Here is a 24,444-nt window from a genome sequence, read left to right on the forward strand (position 1 = left end):
GATTGGGTGATTTAATACTAAACCAAGCGTCCAGGAAGATGAAGTAGAGGAAAAGTGCGGTACTACGAAGGTAGGTAAGTGGTCGTGGTGAGCAGTAAAAAAAAGTAGAAGGTCCTGATTTTGAGGTAGGTCGACTGTAATTGGGGTGTGCGGTATCCCATTGTACAGAAAATTAGGAAGCGGATTTTATAGCTACGTTTTAACGACCCTGGTACAGGACTTTTCTAATTAAGAGCTTACCATCCGTGTTGTTAATAGCTTATTTTGTCGCTAAGAGGATTATTAGAAATTTTTAAGAGGTTTAAGCTTGCGAAGGGCTTTAGTTGCTCAAAGGGGTACAGGACACTAACCACGTCGAAATTTCGTTGCGCGCATAAAACGATAATTATTTTCTCCTGCTCTGCGTATATCTAAAAATGTTCGATACAACTCACATGTACGAAAATTGATACTAAAAAATAAATCGTTTAATAAAACGTCAAAAACATGACGCGTTAAATGATACCGATAGCAAAACAATTGTGATAGACGCGTGAAAATAATTGAAGAATTTGACGACTGATTTTTCTGTGACATGATATCAATGCAACTTGAAATTTCAAATTTCACTGGTACAAAAGTTTGGCCGCGTATATGCTCGGTCGCGTTGAACACGAACGAAAGGATGGAACGGATGCATCCGTTATTAGCTCGTCATACACGAGACTCGGATTAACCGTGTACTTCCCAGTGAAAGTTTCGCATATTATTCTGCGTTACATCGCGGACGTAGATAACAGAATGGCAGGAAGAGAGCACGGCTTATCAAGTTCGTGGGTTGCAACTTTCTCGTCCGATTGATTATATTTTGAACAACCCAGGAGAGGTCGTGTTCTCAAACGTACAACAGATAATGGATCATGTAAAACACTTATTTAATATATTTTAACTCAACATGTTTTTAATTGTATCTTATGCCATTGCATATGGATGAGATATTAATAATTTTGTTACATTTGAACGCTTTGAATTACTTAAACTTTTCTTTTAATTTCACATGAATAATTGAAACATTTGAACTGGGTTGTGGTACAAAGTCCTATTTTTAAATATGTACATTTTAAATATATTATAATGAATCGCATCCTCTGTTCTTTGTCTATAGAAAAATTTTTCAATTAGAAACGATATACGATATATGATATGGCAAACGTGTTCTAGGGTCGTACATGTTATCAGATACAAATTCTGTACGACAAATATTAATAAAGCAATGTACATTCCTATTGCTTATTAACCAACTCTTAGTTCATTTTAATAATGCTATTGCTAGGATTTCTAGCTTTTAAAGGAAAATATCATCGGTATTTTTAACGTATCTGATAATAAATATTGTTCATGATCGTCTCACAGCAGAACATCAACGTGACAAGCATTAACGTGAAAAACCATCGTGCACGCACTCGAGGCGCTTTTTCCGTTTATTTACGAGAAACTTTGAAGGTGATGGGGACAGCCACGAGGAAAAAAGAAATTCGAGAAAGCGAGTTTCAAGAAATTTCGCGAAAGATGTCCTCCCTGAAGATGGTCTTAAGATGGCACGTAAGAGCAGTGCACCGAAGGCTCGAGCTGCAGATCATTTATTTAGAAATCCGTCTCGGCTCTGACGACACCGGCACCGCTTCTAGCTCCCTCAGCAGCGAGCATCGACCCTCACGACCCCTGTTAAAGAGACACTCGCGAGGAACGTCGAGTGGAACAGGCGCAGGATAAACAGAACGTTTCCAGGGCTCTGGTACTGTGTACCGGTGCAAGTTCGGACGGTGCTCCGTGTTAGCCTTTCTGAATCTATGTGCACAAACGCTCGAGAAGGAGGACGTGGAAATCTAAGCGAAATCGTGACGACCAGGGCGAATTTTCAGCGCAGAGAATAAAAGTACGATGAGTCGAGAAGTTTCGTAACAAGAAACTGCAATATCGTTACTGTTGTAGAAATTCGCTGACTACACGTCTGAGGAAAACAGCGAGACCAATCTTTCACGGTAAAAGATGTTTAAGTGTGTAAGTACAGAGCAAAAGTGTTTATTTGATGATGGAGTTTCCGATGAAAGTACTTGACATTTTATTGAAATCCTAGAGAGACCATTGGTGCGTATAGAGGAGATTGACAGGTTGACAGGTTGACATTCAACTTTCGTATTTTTAGTTCAATGTTAGTCTGTACTTGATTGATTTATATTTCTGAAATACCCCGTATAGAAAGATACATTAATATTGCAGGGTTTGACGATGATCCTGTGAAGATCACGATCGATCTGACACGTCACAATGTTACAGTATCCAACAATGCGTTTATTGAACAGCACTGAAACCCGTAGTATCAAATAACGGTCTATTAAAGAAATAGTCTATCGTTAAACCCGTTACTTCCTTTCAATCATAAAAAGTCTATAATTCTCAAAAAATATATCCGTTTCGAAACAAACGATGAAAATGAAAAGCTTTCAAACAAATGTAGATTCCAAACTGCTCTTAATTTATCAAGTTCCTCGGCAGAGGAAAGCAGAGACATTTTTCTATTCGTATTTTCTACAATAATACAATCTCTTCTCGTTTAGCAACTTCCAACAACGTAAAGAAATAAATCACAGAGACAGAGAGAGAGAGAGAGAGAGAGAGAGAGAGAGAGGACAGCGAGAATTTTTCCCTGCTCCTTCGTATCAACCTTCGTTCAATGACAACAGACGTTCCGACGTAGTTCCCAAAAGCTTATCTCCCACGTTCCTCGACCAACAGTTCCAACTTTCAGCCCTCGAATAAAAGGGAGGAAGTTGCCACGTTGGTGGTCTCCGATCGTCCTTCGTTTCGCGTTCTCCTCGTTTCAGAGTACGATTCGACTTTTCAACGTTGCTCGACTCAAAGCTCCCTTTTTGATCATTGTTGCAGATAATCACCTACGACCCGACCAGAGGCGGCGTATCCGTGGTCACGGAAAAGGGTGACATCACCAAGAGTTTTCTACTGGTGCAGGAAGCAAAGCCATCGGACTCTGGCCGGTACACCTGTAATCCCAGCAACGCTCAATCAAAATCGATCACCGTTCACGTACTCAATGGTGAGTAATTTCGACTTAATTACGGGCCGTCACTTTACCCGGCTCGTTATCAAATCTAAACAGCGACGGTGCTCGTAAATGGCTTTTTACATCGGTTCGTTAGTGGGGATCCGACTCTTAAGCAGGACCTAAATTAATAAACGGCTTCGTTTTCTCGAATTTCTTTCGCCAGGCGGATTAACAGCGAGGGAGCACGAAGGCGAGCTTGCCCGGATTATTAATTTAAAATTGATGAACGTCAAACGAAGAATAGGAAAGAGGGAGAGAAAGAGTTTCAAACAGAGAACGGGAGATCTGCTTTCGACACACACGTTTAATTAATGAATTCATTGCTTCGGTTTAACAGAATTTCCGTGTAAAACACCAACACGATTGCAACTGATGTTTGCACACTTCAACGTATTTGTACGTGACGCACCATTGAAACGACTAAATGTATAGACTAAACGTACAGACGTGTGCGCGTATGTAGTGTATCTACATATGCATGAGGAAGTATCCGAATGTAGGAACGTTAACACGATGGCTTCACGGCCTTAGTAACAAAGTCAGTTTGTCATCGTAATTAGCTCGACTAGATGAAATTAAAGTACACCCTGAAACTTCGTCGACTTCGACCGTACACGTCTTTATGTCGCGAACAGCAGATCCCAGCCAATATACTTTGGCAACGTATTACTAGCCATATCGCGAGATACGGTGCCTTCAGAAAATTTAAGTGTTGTCCTCTGTTTCAGGAGAGTATCCCGCGGCAATGCAGCACGGCGGTCAAGCCAAGCAACCGAGGCTCTACTCTCTTCTGTTCTGTCTGTGTCTGCTGCTTTACTAACCGTTTTATCCCGGAAACGCTACTCCCCTTCTTTCTTCGCGTGGACGAACGGTAAACGAAAGACTTCCGCCGTGAGATTCAACGATCAGGGGTCGATCGCTGCCCCATCGAGGAAAGTACGCGCGTTCGTGCAACCGGAAGTCGCACGGTGCGGTGGTGCAGTGATCCAGCGAACACCTAACCACGACGCCGGTACGTCGATGAAATAGTGTATGCGAACGTTTGCGTCACGTCGGCAGTCAATACGCGACCTCGTCGACGCTGTTAAAAGTTTCAAAGTTCGAGACGAACTGATGCGAGAATTACGTGACAGCCCTGTGAAAGCGCGAGAGTTGGCCCGAAACGTAACGTGGCGTCGCGGGTTCCATATGCGCGCGATCTGAAACGAACTACGACGTCGAGATCGATGATGCGGCAATGTTTCGACGACGCAACCAAGTGACTGATCGTAATCGAGAACGAACACGTTAGAATAACGTTGTTTTGACAGTGGGTCGCGAAATGAAAAAGCTCGGAGCAGCCGTAAAACGGAGCAGCAAGCTGAAAGACAAAGAATCAGCGATCGAGAGGAAGACACAGAACGGAACAAGCATCGGGACAAAAGTGAATCGGAGTATCAAAGATCGTCTTTCCTTGCGTTTGAAAAGTGCGTAGATACGAAAAGGGGAAGGTAGAAGGTAGACGAGTGAAAAAGAGAAAGTACAAAAAGAGAAAGCTATGTGAGTCATAGACCGACGGATTCGTTTTCGTACGTCGTCGGATCGAAAAGGGTGAATCGTTGCCACGCAACCGTAATTTTGATCGCGTCCAGGGTATCGCGATGCTGTACACTAATATCGATATCTGTTAGGCAGAAGTACGTTAAAGATCGAAATGGTTAAGATCGAAAAGCTAATGTCTAAGTTCGATCCGCCTATAATCGCGTCCAAACTCGCGGCCTCCACGCTGAAATCGCTCAGCACCACTTAGTTCCGGAACTGAAGCCCTCGTCACGTCGATATTTATACGCGATACGCTTTCGATGGAAACAATGAGTTGGTGATCTCTCGTGCGACGAATGAAACTAAAAAAAATAAAATTACAAAAAAAGAAAAGGAGGATCTCTCTCGATAAGAATTCTAGTCATGTAAGAATCAACTTCTCGAACTCACACGTTTTTTCTAACGGATTCATCTACTCTGCTTTTCATTCGTTTCACCAACACCACATTCTATTCAGTCGTTTCTCTTACGTGTCATCTATTTACGTCGTCTCTTTCTCGCTCGGTTGCTTTCAACGCCAACCGGTCACATGTAAGGCGGTCTAATTTACGAGACACGAGCATGATCGCGATCCACGTGTTACGTGGAACGGAAGTCAGTATACGATTAAGCGTAACGAATGAATTTCACAGGCTGACGCACGCTGGCGAAACTCGACTGCGACCGAGCAATTAATTTACCGTTATCACGACTCGATCATAATAAGTTTATTTACTTCGGCGACCGATACACACACACACATACACCACCACGAGCAAGTTTCCACCGTATGGCAAAACTGACGTTTCACGCAAATCGATTAATGCGGACGGTGTACTTACACACCACAAAATTAAACGCCTGTTAAAACGCCGAACCGAATGTGTCGTTGGCCCATTGAATGAAAAAATGCCCGCCAAGTTCCCCAAAAATAAATTAACAGTACGATGAATCGATGTATTGTTCGATGGTTATGAAAAATTTATTTTATGCTATTAATGGACTCATTTTTATCTTCTTTTTGGTATCGTGATATTTATATAAATACACGCAGATGTAATTATTTTATCTCTCTGTAATATGGCATTAAATACTTTGAAATGTTATCTCGTTAACCCACTGCACCGTCGATACGATGGATAAATATTTTAATAGCTAATCCTGGGAGAAGATGTTTTATTTGGTAAATTGATCAATCTGATCGAAACGTTGTAATTTATACCGTAATAATCTCACCAGAACGAAATTGAAGTATCATGCAGAATATCCAATATAATGCAGAATATTCATGCAATTTTAACGAGAGTATGAATTTTATTTTTCTCACGGGCGTGAAGCATAGATCAATATCGCGTCTTTTTTTTTTTAATACCCAAGCCGAATGATGGTTCGCGAACAATTTATTTCAAAACTCAATTGCAACGTGCGTCTTCTCTCGTACGGTAATGTTCGAAACCGCGAACTCGCATTTTCATTGTTCCTGGTTTTAAAAAAATCGTCGACGGTTGTGTCGAGAAAGTCGATTCGAGGAATCGATGGCATAGAACAGATCAAAAGAAAAAAGAAGAGAAGCGAACGGGGCCAAAGAGTAATAGACCGAAGCAAAATGAAACGGATGGAACACTCGATAGAAGGTATAAGACGCGTTAAAAATCTGCTATGAACGTATTTGTCTAATCGATTGGCAGAACGTGAACGAATAGGATGCACGCGGTCGAATTAACTTTCCTAATTTGCTCCCTTCACGAGCTGGCTATTCATCATCGCCGAGCAAAAGTTCAACTTCGAAATGGAATTTGGTATAATAGCATCCGTCATAATCCGTGTCACTCACGGGATAACAACGTTGTTCCTCGTAGCAAATAAAAATTTATTTAAATCCATTCACCTAGAATTTAGCCCGAGAAAAAGTTAGGTCAAACGAACATTTATTCGTGGATTGTTATTAAACTTTTAAAAGCATGCGATTTTAGAGACAACAACGTTACCAAGAGCTTTTCAAATATTTATGTAACAAACCTTTTTAATCATTAATTCCAAGTTCCTGGTTTTTCGAATTTCATTCTACAAATGAAATTGTCTTCGAATGCTTTCCAATTACCAAAATAATCCTCTTTGGTTTCTGAAATGCACGACGGATTAATTAGAGCAAACGGTTGGTGGTCTTCTCTGTGTAAATGCGGGCACACATAAAAGATGATTTTATGCATTCTCGATTCGATTTGATCTTTAAAACTCCGGAACATTCATATTCGACGATACGTTCAATCCTTCCACTGCCAACAACGATGAACGATATTCGAACAAAATACAATAAAAATAAATACGATATAACTATCGTAGTAATCGTGCATCGATATCAGTATTTCTCGAAAGATTGCATTACTCTATCCACATATCAATCATAGGAGCGATACTAACGTCGCGAACGTTTCAGAAATAATAACGCGAATGTTTGAGAAATTGAATTTTTTTCCACGTCGATTCGATAATTTTAATCTTCCATCGTTCTTTGGACGAGAAAGTGCACACGCGGATTGAAATCTGACTGAATTGCAGAACAATCGTCAATTGCAAATATGTATACAACAATTACGTATGAAATCCGAGCCGATAATAAATCTCGAACGCTTTTATACTCGACACGATTTTATATATTGACCTTTTAGGTGGGATCTTTTCTCCCGCAATAATGGAAACGAACGATCAGCCGTCGATACGAAAGAAATGCAAAATAAATTGGAAATGCCGTTTCTTAAGTACGTCCGTAGCCAATCGTTTGTAACGCAATTGGAGAATAATAAATTCGATGCAAAATATCTTCTTAAGCGAATAAATTAAATTTAATGGCGGTTTAATAGGTGAAACAGGCTCGATAAAAACGATCGGTTCTTTCTGTCGTTGAAGCTCATACAAAACAGGGAAACGTCAACTAATCGGTTTTATATCAAAGTTTATCCTACGGAAGCACAAATTATCCGTTCCTCTACAATTTCATAATATATTTGTTATATTATAATTATTCTATTATACTACCAACAGGTAAAACTGTGATAATTTACGTTTAATTTGTAATACACAAAACGATTCGTTATCCCGTTGTTTATATAATTTCATAGATCCTTTCTAGGAAATTTCTATTTGTGAATCTAACAAATTATTCGGTACTAGGAAATTAAACAAAAATGGACTTACGCTCTTCTCGAGATTGTATGTTCTTGCTCTTCATATGCAATCAAATTATGGGAATAAGTAGAAAAACGAAGACGAAAGAATGAGAAAAACTATGAATAACGAATGAACAGGAACCGTGGCGAATATTTTAATCCGAGGACCTAGCCAACGAAACGAAGGTCGAGTAATATCTACTGGTGAACAAACGTGATTAAAAAACTTTGCCTGAGTCATAATGCAGCGGGTTGATTACATGTAAGAACGTTTCCCTGCTGACTACGTGAATATAATCGCATCTCCATAACGTCCACGATATCACGAGAACCTCACGAGAAATAATGATTGCTGGTTCGAGCTTGATTTTGGCTTGTTCTTACCCTTTCCGTTCCATAGTTTGCTGTTGGATCGCGCGCGATTGCGGTAAATTTTTTTTCTTCCCTGAAAATCGGACGATTTCTTCACAAAAGGGGGGAAGGAACGAAAAAAAGCGTCGAGGGAAAAGAGAACGTGAAACGGGTGAAAAAAAAAAAGATTGAAGGAAGGGAACGAGAGAGAGACAGACAGACAGACAGAGAAAGAAAGAAAAAGAAAGAGACGAAAAAAAAAGAAAGAACATAGGAAACAAGGGCAAAGACGGCGGTAGCGGCTGCAACAACGCCGGCATTCGCCGCTGCTCCGCCGCCATTTATCAAGCTAAACGCGAGGTGCACCGCATAATGTTCACGCCGAGGTTCTCCACCCTCGGCCCTTGAGTAGAGACGCCTGCATTGCATACTGTGCTCATGTATCGCCACAGAAATTCGTGTGCTCGCGCGTACATCTACACACACAGTGTACACACGCAGACATACCTTCCCAGAAACGCTCGAATTACGGACGATTAAACGCTGACCGATCGGAATCGCTACCTGACCGTTGCTCTCTGCTTTCACGATCGCTCATCCATTGTAGTACTAACATTAAAGGATTGAAGTCGATGACTCGATACATTTAACGTGAATAAACATTTTAGAATTATTTGTAAAATAGTTTTGCTTTCCTTCTTTCGAACGTGAGATTGAAAGTGCATGATTTATGGATGATTCTTTAAATCTTTCTTTTTTGTTTCGTATTAGTGGTAATATATTGTGACGAAATATTATTTTAATCGTAGCCTTAAGTTTGGTTTCTGATTCAACATCGCTGATTATCTTTGATGCTTCAATATTTATCGATTATTAATAGATTATCTGGTTCAGCATCATCCAAAGATCCATAAATATTTAAGAAATGATGTCTCTATACGACTTTCTCCTAAGGAATTATCGAAATAAAAATAAAAAACATATGAAAATAATTGACAAGAAAATGTAATTTCCTTCGATACGAAGGTGCATTATACATCTGTATACCGATGGTACCTGATAGATTGATATCGTGGTATACTCCATTTCGAATTAATTCCGGAGCTAATTAACAGCTAGTCATGGGTTAAGATTTGATTTATGAAATTACGAAATATTAAATGGTCATAAATCATTAATATTACTATACCATTTTACTGGATGTAGTCGTACTTCAGTTTCGGATAAACTCGTTAGCTCTTGATACCTGTTAACCGCGTTTAGGAATAATTTATGACTATGGAAATTCATGTCCCTCGAAATTATATCTTTGTTACGATGGCTAAAAGGACGACGCGACGCGATAAAGTGCGCCGTGGTGCAATACAAAAGCTCGTGGCGTTATAAAATATTACGTTACGATAAGGCGCTATTATTCTCGTTTCATCGCGTTAGATATAATGTTACATCACTGGCATAAATTAATGAATGGCTATCGTTTGTTATTTGGTAATATTTTATTCTAAGAAAGACGTCCTGGAAATAACTGGCATTATTCTTCATTATCATTATCGTACGAACAATATGTTGAAGAGAAAATACAGAAAATTATCCATAAAATTTCACCACGTCGGAAAATTTTTCATCCTTATAATCTTCGTAAATTTCGTTCGTTGATAAAATTTTAATTGCAATAATTGTTGTCGAGTATTGGTATCGCTGTATTTTGCGATAATTTAATAGCAAAAAGAAGCTTACTTCTCCTTCGATACAAGAGAACGTACCAAAAGGAAAAGCGTAGATCAAATAGTGATGTTGAAATAAAATGACTGCGCGACATGCAACGGAAATTTATCGATATTTCCATCCGCGTTCTCCTTTTTACGAATATCACGAATAGTTTCCATAAATACGAAACGAAACAATATCTGCCGTGCAAGTCCAGCAGCCTGTCCCTTCTTTCAGTGTCGGGAAAATCTGCTTTAATTGAGAACTAAATCTGTTTTACTCGAAGCTAAATGAAAATATTTGCTCTCTGACGTTGAACTCCCTAACAAACATCGTTATTTAACTTGCTCGGAAAGTATAAATATATATATATATGTATATATATACATATCGTCGTGCAAAGAGACACGTATATATACATATATGCATGTAATGCATGTGTAGAGAAAGAAAGAGCCGTTGCAAAAGGAGAATCAGAAGAACCAGGCGACCATGAAAAGACATCTCTGCCCAAAGGAGAGGATATATATCTCGGACTTCTTCATTTAACGACGACGATGGTCAGTTCTCGCAGTATTCGCCACGATTCACAAGCGTTGGAATAAAAATTCATAGGATTTTGCCGGTCTGAATTATGAATGCGAACATTTTAATCATTGCCACGCCAGTGGCGGAGAAATGGTCGGGTCACAATTATATAAACTACCGTGTATCATACAAATGCATCTAAACTTTTGTGCCCGTGTAATTTCCAGGTTATACGGGAAACCAGCAACCGGTGTAGATTATATTGAAAGCGTTCGTGGCTCGGTATTGTTATTTCCATGGTCGTGCCGGTGACACTAAAAATAACGTTTATTTCTGCCGGCGATAAATACCGAAGGAAAAGCTCGGACGGGAAACCGGCGAAAGGAAAAAGGAAAATATACGAAAGGACAGTTGCTTGGATAAACAAAGATAATACCCGAGCCCGACCTTATTGATCGTTTCTCGTTAACGCGACACTAACCGTCTACTACTTATTTTCGTAAACGGTCGTAGAAGCTTCCACATCGTTCAGCGTGTAACGTGTGCGCACGATCAGCGAACGTGGAGAACCATTTCGCGAAAATAGAAACGAAAATACGAATCTGCACGGAGGAGAGAAATTTTGACAGTGATTCATGCCCGCGTGTAACCTATTTCTATTCGATTCGCTATCGAAATATTCTGCTTTTCTTTCCGATATTTTTTATTTCTCATTCCTTTTTTTCATACCGTCTACTTTTTCCTTTTTTCTTTTTTTTTTTTTTTATTAAAAGAAGTTAAAGCGAAGGGTAAGCGACCCAGATTAAAAGTGAACTGGAAACGAAAAAGATTCGAAAATGTGTTTTACATCGTACAAAGGGAGCGTAGATAAAGATGGGAAAAAGAGAACGTAGGAAAATGAGAAGACGTCTGTCCATAAAGAGAAGGATAGTACTCGTCTTGCTTTAACGACCATAGCTACATCACGCTCGCCACGTCATTTATTCCCCGAGAAATGAAGATATCGCTAAAGAAATATGTACATATTTGTCTTTTGTCACGGCCTGAAAAATAATCACAAATAGTGTTGGCAAGATGCGGGTACCATAGCCAGTTGACTATTACTCTGTCGTCGTGTACAACAGGGAATAACGAAGGCGAGACAGATTTTAACGATCGTTTTTCTACGTTTGTGTCTTCCTGAAAATTCATCTCAATAGATTTATAGCAGAAAATTAAAAATGATTTATAATTAATCAAAACTATTTAAACATAAAAAATAATCAAATAGAATACCAGCGGTTTTATGATTTTATATTTCATTGCCTTCAAACTAAGAAACATTTATCTAAGCAGTTTATTATTTATACTCTGTATATTCTTAAAATTCTTTTCTAACTGCTCGTAATTTTCAATCGTATTAAATTAGTTGCTTAAAATGATTTCTTCTCATAGAAATTATTATGCGGAAAATAACAAATAATAAATGAAAACTATCTTAGAGAATATATTCCGAAATAAAATATCACATTTCATAATAAATTATCAATGACAACGTAACAGTAAACCACGATTGCAAAATATTTTCGATTATTACTTCTGTTATAATAACCAAAAGCTAATTACAGGTTTAATCTTATTACGTGTATCTGACATAAAGAACGGTGTATCAGATGATGCGACGCATGAGATCGATAATGCATTAACTGTACCCGGGGGGTATGTGCAATTCCATTTCGCGTTAATTGACGATTAATTTCAAATTTGCAATTTGGAACTTATAACTCCAACTTCTATTTCATTATCGTGTATGTTAGAACGTGTACAAAATCGATGAATTATTTTTGCTCAACAAAAAGATACATATCTCGTCATTCATCAAAACACGTACAACTTCCAACCATGACTTTTAAAAAATATGCCAAGCAATGTTCATTTTTATAATAACGGTAAAACTAAGTATTTCTGAAAAGAATTGCTTCTATAATGCGATTCTTACACTTCATTTTTCTTAGGATCAAAAAGACAGGAAAACTGATTATTAGAGATTAGTAAATTGGAAAGACGAATTCTGTCTATTTCAAAATTGTTTCTATATTATCCTTTATATCCATACAACGATATCCAACATATTTTAGTCGAAAGAAAATTTATTTGAGACCGTAAACAAACTGAGAACCAATAATCAACATATTCGAAAATTTCAGGTAATGGAAGCGTACAGCAATTTAATCTTGATATTTTTGCTGTATACGTTTGCCTGAAATGTATGGCTATTTATGAACGAGCAAGATTTCAATTTACAACTTCCATAATCATAATAAAAAGACGTGAACGTGGTCTAGAAACGTAATTTGCATCGGTATGCATCACGTAATTCGCGATGAATTTTCTCTCGACGTTTATGAGTAACGTTGAAAGAAATGTTATTACGAGTTTGGAGTAAAAAGACATTGACAAGCTTTATTTCATTCCGACGAAAATCTAGGAAATATCTTCAAATTAGTTTCAATTTATATGACTTTTCGACAATTGAAAGATTATATTATTATTAATTTATTTAAGAGATTGTGTTATCAAGCATGTCAATTATATACACAAACCTTTCTTACAACCTATCTCGGTTATTTATATTCGTATCTTATATTTCCTTTAATATAACTTTCTTAATAAATCAAAATAAGTTAAGCCAATCAGACATACGAAAGGAATCTTAACTCGATGAATAAGTAACTTACATTAAACGAAATACTGCAACTGTCAATGTATATCGACAACTACATTACATGAATACTAATGATGTGATCCTACAAACTTCGAATGTCTGACTATAAACGTCTGTAACCACTTATCGTTCGAGCGTTCATCTACTGCAACTATTTATCCTTCGATCGCACCAAATAATATATGACACCATAATTTCGAAAATTCTTTCATCCACGGCATGCATAATATCACGCAATAACATTCACAAACTTTTAGGGAAAAAAAAGCAGGTAACAGAATCAGTCACGGCTGAAAAGAGACAAATTATACCGGGTTCAGAAACACATTTATCATCGTAGCCAATCTAGAGCGAGGCGTGGATGTATTTTTCGTGTATACTATTTCGGTTTGCAATTCCAATAGGTAAATCACGGGGAGCGGTGTGCCAAATGTGTCGTTGCAAACTGGATTAGTATTCACCGCGACACGCGACCGACCAAGAGAAATCTACATGCCGTTTTATAAGCTTGGCGTATCGTGCATCGAATGAGAAACAACCGGAAGATTCGTCAAACATCGCCGTACACCGGTATCGAAAGCAATTTGCCTATTTTATCGCGAATTTACAATGCGTTTGGTGCAACTCGTTTCGCTTGTGTTACCGTTGAAAATTCCATCGTATTCGTATTCGCACGCGATTCAAACGTCCAATCAGACTTTCACGCTATAACCGTGCTCTACGTTTTTACGGAATCGTTGTAAACATTTTCTACGAAACGTGTATTCAATAATAAACATTTAATTGATCGAGCATTCACGATAATGCGCGAAATTGTCTGAAGAAGGAAAGACGAGCATTCCGGCATTGCGATCGAGTGTATACAAGAACTCGAAACAATTTATCATCGGCTGTGTCCCGGGGTTAAATTGACACCAAGTGATAGATACTTGAATCGACGGTGTTATTCGCGTATGTGTGAAACGTAAAGGGTCAACGGCGGGCCGTATAACTCTCTTCCTAACTTCGCAAATCGTCGTGGAAATCGTACTCTGCTGTGCATTGCAGTGTTCTCGACCCTTTCGCGTAAGAAAGAAAAGTATAGTAAAAATGAAGTTAAGATATGAAAAAAAAAATGTATACACGAATTTTGATAAATTCATCTGAACGTTACTTCAAAGAGAAAAAAATATCGTAGTCGTTACTTATAAGAGAAACTTACTGATAAGAGAAATTTTGTATATGTTCGATTAATTAAAAAAAAAAAAAAATGTTTTATCCGTGAAAGGGTTGAAAAGAGAGGAGACAATAGGATTGCCTTTTCATCGCTTCAGCCGATTCGTATCGACGAGTTTCTAAACTAGTCTGATTAATCGACGATGATTAACGATCAGTGTACCTTCCTCGGATGTAAATATGTATGAAAATACCGTTTAGTTGTTTAGTTCGCTTAGACAATATCTAACGACGACGACATGCCGCATGACTGTTACACTACGATTCGTTTTGTATGATACGCTGTATATGTATATTTTGACCAACCGACGACAGTTATTATTGTAATCGTTAAACGAAAGGAAAAGAAAAAAGATAGGAAAGAAACTATAGGAGAATTTGGCGTGAACGTGGGGAAAGAAAGCGAAGGAAGCGACTGTAATCACCTATCAACGTCGAAAAAGATAAATGGTACGTCGTCTCACGATATAATCATCATGTAACATAAGAGCTCTGGTAGTTTGACAAATCGAGTGTAAAAGAATTACGTCTACACATTATATCGATATGCGTAAAACTATACACCCGTAAACTAATTGTAACACAACATTACTGTCGTTGTAACGTTATCGCCTAGTCAGTGTAAAAAAAATACAAAAGGGAGAGAAAAAAAGAAAAGCAAAAGACAAGAAAAAAGAGAAGGAAGGACAAAGTGAGAGAGACACTTAATTGGAACCGTATCGGGAGAACTGTGAATATATATTTACCCGTATACCGATCGTTATTTCTCGTGTGCACGCGCGTGTGTATGTGTGCGTGCGTGACTGTGTGTACATCATTATGAGCGTTTTCCTCGGAAAAATATGAAAAAAAAAAAAACAAAAGAAAGAAAGAGCGTAGAAGAAAGGAAAAGGTAGAACAAAACGCGTGTCTGTGATTGTGGCTTTTCTAAATCCTTTGCAAAAGCTGTATCATACAACAGGTAGTGACGGCCGGCTGTTTCTAGCAGGCCGGTAAAGTCAAAAATATTCGAAAGTCGCGCTCATAACGGGGCACATCGTATGAATAAAACCGTAGTAGCACTCTCGCGGTGTTTCATTTGTCACGCTGACTACGAAAGGAAAATGTTCGTGGCTCTCTTATGAGCCAGTTTGCCTTGCTTTCGTTTCTCGGTCATATTTTCGCCGATCGTACGTATATTATTTTCTCGTGCCGATACTAGTGGATTTTCGAGTACTACGAAGAAGGTGGACACAAAAAGATGAATTTTTGGTAATTATTTACATCGAGATTATAAAATTTCGCGATTCGAAAGATATTGAGATATTTTGTCAATTTCCCGAGAAATTTTAGGTATATACATAGCCGTCACTGCAGTTTACTTTCAGGCATATGTAGATTTAAATACGAAGATCATCGAACATCGAAAGTAAAGAACTTGTTCTAGCCTTTGTTCGAGTTCTATTTCTTTAACCATGTCGATAAAAATGAAAATTTGTATAGATATCCGCGGTCTAATCAGATTAGCAAGCGTCCTAATATTTATGCGCGAGAATGCGTATGCAAAATTACCGAGAACATTAATGTTGACTTTTAACACCATAAATATCAGTGGAGCGTAAATCGTTGTAAATAATTACTGAAAAAACGGCGAAGTTCCTCCGGTCTTCAATGGGAAAAACCGTCAGTTGGGTTGTTAGTTCTACAAAAATTAAATTGGAGTATCGTCCACCGAGTCTCCGTTTGTCATTAAAATTCATACCCGTGCGGTGTTACGATTTATGATACAGCGATTGCTGTCGAGCTGCAGAAAACGTTTGCGTTTCTTTCTACGACAAACAAACGGCCGCATCGTGCGAGGCAGAGGAGGCAAAAGGACAACGTATGTTCGAGCGTGTGCGCTCCGAGCGAGAACGGGTACGTGTAAATAGTCGTTAGAGCTGGCGTCGCACGTCAAAACGAACAGGGAGGGTGGAAAAGAGAGAGAGAGAGGGAGAGAGAAGATAAAAATGGCATAGAGAAGGCTACGGACTGAATCCAAGTGGTCTCGGACCGCGATCCACGGAAAAACTTCCGCAGATTTCGAGGGAATAATGGATCATCGCGCGATGAAAAGAAAATTAAGTCGTAAAGTTTCCACTCTCGAATCTGCGACGCTTTTCCCCGCGGTACGAATAGACTTCTAATTGTGAATATGTAAGTAAGTAGAGTGAGAGCGCCGGGTAAAAATGAAGTTTATTCGAGAAATTAAGAAGCTTGATTGGAAAGATTATAGAAGGTAAGAAGGCGTGGTGAGAGACGGGCTTAATTCGTTCAATGGAGCCGTTCGTTTCGTTAGAAAGAGAGGGGAAGGCGGCAGGGAAAGTGCAAAGGGATGAGAAACGAATGAAACGCGAGGAAATAGGAATAAAATGCGAATAAACGAGGGAAAACGATGAAAGGAGAGTCTGTATATTATTGCTCATCGACACGGTTTGCACAAGCGGAATTGGCCCTTCGAACATTTTCTAAAAGTTCCCTGTAACGTAGTCGCGTTCTCGCTAAAAATTGTTTTCCGTGATCGTTAAGTTTCCTCTAATCGAAAAGAACAATTCTTCGTGAAAAATTATCGATGAACCTATCGTTACTGCTCGAGATTACGTCTATGCACGTGAGACTAATAAGCGCCATCGATCCATTCGAATATGACTGGAACAAAACGGCTCGTATTATTCTGTCCTCGATTAATGGACTGCGATATCAATATCAATCTGCCCGCATTTCATTCGTAATTATTCATCTCGTGTCGATGTTGGAACGCTCCCGACCGACTATCAGGAAAGCATTGATCACTGGTACCTACTCGAAATATGGGTCCGTTTGCATTTTGTTGCTCGTTGTTTTACATCTGGCATGCCCTTTTGTATCGTTTATTACACCGGACTCGGTTCCCGTTGCATATCATTAACCTGCGTTCACGATGTACCCCTTCGCGTATAATATGTTCATCCTTTCTATCTTGTATCCGTGTTTGCTCCCTTTGGACCTCGAAATGATTTCGATTAGCAAAGCAGGGATTTGCGGAGCAACACGCTTGTTATCCGAAGAACATCGAAACACGTATTACCCCTGAAACGTGTATTCCAGTTTGCTGTCAGTGTTGTGACAACACTGACAGGCCAGTCCTCTACCGTATATAACTTGAATAGCCAATAAATCGAATAAAAAGCGACCGCATTGTATGAATTTCGTCCGGCTGCCAGTTCATACCACGTGAGCCGCATTCGAGTGTAAGAATCGAACAAAAAAGAGAAAAAAAGAGAGCGAGCGAACGAACGAGCGTGTGTACGTGTGCGTGCGAGCGTGTAAATATTGTCGAATTACTTCAATTAATCGGGACTCGATCGACACGAGCGTTCACTTTAAATGTAACGAAAGAAAAACGATGTAAGCTAGAATATAACGTGGCACTCGACGCGAATCGAAAAGAAGACTCGATTCACTTGTACATCCACTTTAGGTTTTTAAGTTAACACCAATCGACTGCCAATCTAGGGCACGGCGATCAACATGGAACAAAATGAACAAAAAATGAAAAAAACGAAACGACTTTCACATCTGTTTTACATCTAACGACAAAACTTCTTTTGCGTTCTCAGACACGCCGTACCACTTATAGATAGGCTAAAAATATACTTATTAAGTGTTTCGTCTAGCCTACGATGTATATTGTATCTATAATCAGAAATAAATTATCGATCGTAAAGTTCCATGGCGTTCTCAATGTTCCCAAGGATTAATATTTGCTTGCGATAGCGCGTGCCCTGCGATATTGAAATTTTCAGCGATTCCTTCGCCGAGCTACGAAAGGATATGTTATTATTCGCGGAAGATGAGATCTACGAGCCATCTTTCTACGAGAAAAAATGACAGCTTTATGGACAAACGATAATGGTAAGTATACGTGTAAATGTAACGATAGAAAGTAAAGAGTACGCCAACTCGATCTGAATAAAATATTGAAATTATTTCAAGGAAATATTCGACCATTATACGGAATATCTGTTTAGTGCTAAAAAAAAAATCTACTTAATAATTCTTTACTTGTATCCTTTTTTAAATTTATACGTGTATCGAACAGTGCAACTATATAGAAATTTGTGAATATTTATAGCGAGAGACTGAGTTTCGAATGTTAGACTTGAGACGAAGACGTGGAAGAATGATGTATGGTTCAAGATGAACGTGATCGAATGCATCGAGGAGATGTCTGTGGTCTGTATACTTCGTGCAGATTAAATGAAAAGTCGCAAAATGAGAAAAGAGAACACGAACAGATGTAAGTATATATTATAGAAGGTGTGTAAATGCAGTAGTAGATGAATGTGATTGAGAGTGAAAGTTCTTTTTTCTTGCTGAAAAATTTTGTCGTATTATTGTATCGAATTAGATATCTCAGCTAAAATTATTTAATATCCATACTGCTCTATATATACATTTTTTTATTTCACCAAAAACATCACCTTCTCATCAGATGGAAGACAGATAGGTAACCTGTAAGATCCCTACAATTGATTTTAATGTTTCATATATCTGAAAGTTTCCATTGGGATAAAAAATGTTCATATCGTTTGAACGTCGAAATATAAATTGTACACGCTGTGAACGCAAGACCGCTCTAAAATACCGAAAAATAAAAGCCATATCTCATACGTCGTTCCAATGTCTTGACCATCTACGTTCCTAAAGCCAATGAATCACTAGAAACGTCTTAAATCGAGTCACGGAACAATTAATTTTTCGTACGCACGATGCACGTAAATTACGAAGAATCGAGCCACCGAAGGCCACAATCCAATTAAAGTTGACAGAGTTACAAAGGTTGATAGGTGGGCAAACGGTCAGAACCCTCTTGGATCGAGTCGGCTGAAGGATAAACGTTAAACACGCGACATACGAATTTGCATGGACGATGCATTATCTACACGTGTAATGTGACGTTCCCACCCCTCGATTACTAAAGCCAAGCCTGCTTGCAATTAGACCACTTGCGGTTTAGTCGCAGCTGATTTTCGCGATTGTCTCTTCTTCCTCACCAAGCTTTGCTAAATCTTTTAATTTGTCTTCTAGTAGTAATTTATTGTTCGTTTATATAATTGCAAGGTGACAAAAAGTACATTAAAAATGAACTCAAGCAACTCTGGAATTGCAACACACATTCATCTTCCTAAACACTATAATTTTATTAGATAAAATACGGAAATTTCTACCCCAGAAAATGGTTCAGTAATTTACTTTTACAGTTAATTTTTACAGATACTTCAAAAGAGTTGAATTCTTAGATGTGTAATTCTCCTAACAAATCGATGATATAAGTAAATATATGTATTCAAATTTCTAATTTTTAATTTCTAATTTAAGATTAGTTTAATAATTTTCTAATACTCGAAAAGCACGTGCCCGTACAAAATTGTACGAAATATTACGAACCCAATTATATTTCAATTACATAAAACTCTTGTCCCTGAAGCTTGCACATTGTATCGCTTAAAAAATTCCATAATATAACAGGTGTTCCAACAAGTAAACTTCCAAAGAGAAAAAAAAAACATTTGTTCAGTTTGCTACGTTCGCGGAACGAAAAGGGTACAGAGAAAAGTAGAAAAGTCTTGGAAGACAATGAGAGAGCGACCAGTCGTCTTTGAGCCTCGAGCAAAAGAGAGCTACTTCGCAGTACTAAAACTCCTGCGGAGAATTCCCGTTGAAAATTCACCTTCATCACCTTGTCCATCTTGTCTTCAAATTTCCTACTACAGTTGATACAGAAATAAAGCTAAAAATACTAATGTTTTCGTTCAGAATCAACGATAGATCAGTATGTTTAATACTTTATCACCTTAGCAACAAGCAACACGAGTGATACATCGAAATTTTCACTCGTTGGAAGACCACGATCACCTATTTTAAACGTATAATAATGGTTAGAAATTTCTCCACTAAATAAACGATGGTTTAATTAGCATTCTGTAATTTCTTCGAAATTGTATTCTTACTATTAATATTTCGCAATTTTTACGTACATTTTCAGATTTGTTCGAACTTTACCAATACATTCATGGCAGTCGGGTTTCATTATAGTTCCAATGAAATTTCAAAATGTTTTGCACAAGACGTATATGTAATATATTCATAAGAGGTCTCCACAAGTCTTCGAATACTTTCGTATAAATAGGCAAAAAAACGAAGAGGCCAACACCCCGAACGAATTATTACCATCGAGGATTTTCACCGATGTACCGACAAATCCCGGAAAATCTTTCTTCGCCGCGAAAGAAAAGGGATCTCCTTCGTTCGCGTATAAATAAAGCGGAACGCTACGACGATGAAATTCCATGTGCAAGTTTAAAGACTGCGAGATATATATCGACACGCGGCAGCGGTGCGGCGTAACGAGCTGCACGAAATGCAGGAATTTTTCATAAGAATTCGTCAAGGGTAGGCGCAGAACGTGTCGGTTGAAAACCACGAGGCCACGGCTCACTGGTGGCATCGTTTGAAAAGGGGTGGCGAAAAAAGATTTCGAGATGCGCCCGTGCAGAACCTGTACGGTTGTTATTCAGGTATCGGTAGGCGAACAGATAAGGGGTGAGCCTGGCGCAGCGCGCGCTTTCTGTGGTATTGATTACAGCCTCCTATCCAGGTGCACAAGCAGGGTCAAATCCGCCCCTCTCTCCGTCCCCACATCTACTCCTTCCACCCTTTTCCATCTCCTCTTTCCCACCCCAACCAACGAGTCTCTCTTTCCTCGCTCCGCTTCTACCCTCTATCTCATTTCTGCGCTCTTTTTTCTCTTTTCCACCCCTTTGCTCCGTTTCGCTTCTCGTTCACCCCAACCCCGCCTCTCCGTCACTCCCTGCTGGCATATTTCTTTCTCTGCACATCGGTTCACCTGTGAGCAAAGCTGCTGAATAACAAGGAACAGTCGTATTAACATATCGTTCTATTGTTAACGTATCGTTCTATATCGTAAATGCTTGGAACCGTACAATTGGAAGAATTGTTTGGTTGCTGTTTGAGAGGAAGTTGTCCTACTTCTTTGGTGGAGAACATCTTTGGTGGAAAGAAGCGACGTACTTTAATAAGCGGACCATTGGATCTACTTTAAGAGCAGGCTACACATCTCTCGTTACGAATACTCGAAAAACGAGTCGACAAAATGAGAAACGAACCGAGATTTAAGTTCAACGAAGCTGTCGTTCTACATCGTCGAAAGCAATGATTCGATTTCGAAGTAAGAATACAAGCAATAAGATTCTAAGTGCATCGTGATATTTTTCTAAATACATTCTCGTGGTTGGGGAGACGACTCGTCTGCTGGACGAAGATATATCTTCGTATCTGGCTCATCAGGTGACTCGTTTTCGAGGCTCGTAGTCGGCTGAACAGACAAGGTCGAGTCAATCGATTCATCCTCGTTCCATTTGCGAATTCACTTGAAACCCCATGGAATCGATCAACGCCTGCAACTTAACACGTCAGACTGCCTCGCATAATTGAAACCATTAGAAAATTATACCCTTTCTCTTTAATAGATTAACGTAAAGAAAAAATATTTCAAATGAATTTTATGAAGCATATTGGCCGTTTTAATATATAGATTTATTCAGGATTTAATGAGCTAGTATCGTTGGTAAAAAATAATGAAACAATTGTAATCCCAATTTGTTTTAAATACAAGAACATTTTAACGATGAGAAAGGAATATTCAAGACGATGAAAATTACGTAAATATATAAACTATGCCTTCCTTAGTTCAAAAATGCTATCCACCATCTCTAAATATACGAGAAAACTGAAGTTTTATTTTTTTTTCTTTTCTCCCACCGTTATTTTTCTTCCCTTCTCTGTATAATACATATTCATTTAAACGATAAAAAACACGGAGAAGCAAATATTTCAACGTATCTTGGAAAATGAGAATATTTTGAATAGGACATTTTATCTGACAGCGACATAGGCTTAAGAAAAAATAGTGAAAGAGATAATTGTAAAAAATAAATGTAATCTCATTTCTCGAAAATGAAAAGACATTTCACACAATTAGAAAACATTCTATACTATAAATTTAGAAAGTACGTGAACTATAGCTTTAAGAAAAGAACTAGATATAAATATTCCCAAGGAACGAAAAGATGTACTTGATAAGATTGTATGTAGTGTAATATAATTATTTACGCTAGCTGTGCGTCATTTAAACTATTCTGTCTTTGAAATAGGTCGTTTATGCTACAGAGCAAAATCAATAGGATGTAGAAATATTTGCAGCAACTGCATTGTATACGCGTATATCTATCGAATATTAATTAACGACTAGCGAAAGACCTATTTCACAGCGAACAATTCGCTTAATTCGTCTACGTGTACATAACGCAATAACGAGACGTAATATTACAAACGGTGCGTACGTATTATAAACATAGAGATAATCAACAATAACATTGTACTGCGAAACACGCCCGATATTGATGGCCGCATTACAGTTTCCGCATATCCACAAATCCTGCAGTTTAACAGTCCACGCCTTTGTGTCGTGAAATTCGTGCCGTTCCTTCATAGAACATCAACATTAATATTATGTGGCATAATCTCTTTATTCTTTTTTTTTTTTTTTTTTTATCGTTAAACGACTCGGGCAATTTCTCGCGCGCCGTTGCTCGCATTGCAATTATTATCTCAAGTGGTACAAATCAATTTATGCAAAGGCAGGCACGATTTAGAACACGACCAACATATAATTCATGGCTCGGTAGGCAATTCAACGCGGTTAAGGGAACGTTTTAAAAGCACAAAAAATGTCGAACGAACCGCAAAACAATCGATAAGATCGTTTTCAGAGAAAAGCCCCTTGGGATCTATTTTTTACATTAAGGAAATCCCTGTTGGGTATAAGGCACAGTTAAGATGCGCTCGTGTAACGAAACGCGATCCATTTTTGTACATCGCCGATGATATATGCAGAATATTGTGGAAAACAAGATTGGAATTTTTATCGCGCAATTTCGTGTAATGGTAAAGATATATTAATGAATGTCAAAAACAAGAATGAAATGTGGAGAAAACGTGGAACGTATTGAATTAATGTAAAAGAAATCCGCCTATCGCGTGTAATATACAATGTATGTACAGCGGCTCACAAAAGTATTTAAATATTTCCTATAACAACATTTTATGGATATGTCGTGTATTTTATGCAAAACGCTTTGAAATTTCATTAGCATCATAATGAGACCTCGGACCTTATGATTATTCGTAAGGTTTGGAACAAGCTTCGAATATACATAAAATGTAGATGAATGTTACAAGTCATTTATCGCAAACATACACTTTGTATTAGAGATAAAAATACTTAAGCGATCAATTATCTATTTATACGCGAGACTTATTCGCGTTTTATACTAATTTTTTATCAGGTATATGTTTGCAATCAATGTTTCCTATACATTTTCGAGTTGATTAAAATTTAGTCAATCTATGGATTATAATCGTATCTCATCGCGGTATTAATAAAATTTCAAAAGTACTATACAACACGCATAATACATTCATAAAAGTTCCTTATAAGAAACTTATACTCCAAGTACTTTCATGATCTCAAGTACTGTACACAAAGATATTAAAGGAAAAAGATGACATTAATGAAGACCATATCCTGAGGACATTGGAATGCGATGTAGAAATTTTCACGTAGAAGTTGGCAAACGCACACGCCTCAAGACGTACCAGTAACCAATACACGGATACATACAACGCTGTGCGTACTAATATCCTCCGGACGATGGTTGGTATAACGCCCGAGCTCAATTAGAAGATAGAATCACCGATGTTCTAGAATTGCAGAGACGTCAGGATTTCCTAGACTCCAAAGACACCAAGACCCTAAAGACATTCATATCTACCCTGCAATTCCAGAAATAACACCATTTCCTGAGATACGGAAACACCCAGTCTGAAAAGTACATAGAGTGTGGGGTTAATAACGCTAAAACTACCGATGATTAGATTACAAAGTTTGTGGAAAAATAACTTGAGAATCAGATTGTAACATTCGTACAAGATGGGATAAATGAAACGAGTCTTTACGTGCATATTTT

The 24,444-nt window shown here is 38.2% G+C and overlaps 2 protein-coding genes across 6 annotated transcripts in view; one reads left to right on the forward strand and one right to left on the reverse strand.

The window, feature by feature from the left end:
- LOC126915514 (lachesin-like) overlaps positions 1-18,063 on the forward strand; it is a 478,988-nt gene extending 460,925 nt beyond the window's left edge. For 2 of the 5 annotated variants that reach the window (XM_050720255.1, XM_050720252.1), the window contains exons 6-7: positions 2,926-3,094; positions 3,832-18,063. In XM_050720255.1, the coding sequence (XP_050576212.1) occupies positions 2,926-3,094; positions 3,832-3,923 (261 nt within the window). In that variant the 3' untranslated portion in view covers positions 3,924-18,063. Of the gene's footprint in view, positions 1-2,925; positions 3,103-3,831 lie in introns of those variants that run through there. The other 3 variants (XM_050720253.1, XM_050720256.1, XM_050720257.1) reach the window with 2 other exon arrangements.
- The window catches only part of LOC126915511 (myelin expression factor 2-like), an 86,066-nt gene that overhangs the window by 47,516 nt on the left and 14,106 nt on the right, over positions 1-24,444 (reverse strand). The gene's annotated exons all lie outside the window — the stretch shown is intronic.

Source organism: Bombus affinis, chromosome 4, assembly GCF_024516045.1.
Source record: "Bombus affinis isolate iyBomAffi1 chromosome 4, iyBomAffi1.2, whole genome shotgun sequence".
NCBI lineage: Eukaryota > Metazoa > Arthropoda > Insecta > Hymenoptera > Apidae > Bombus > Bombus affinis.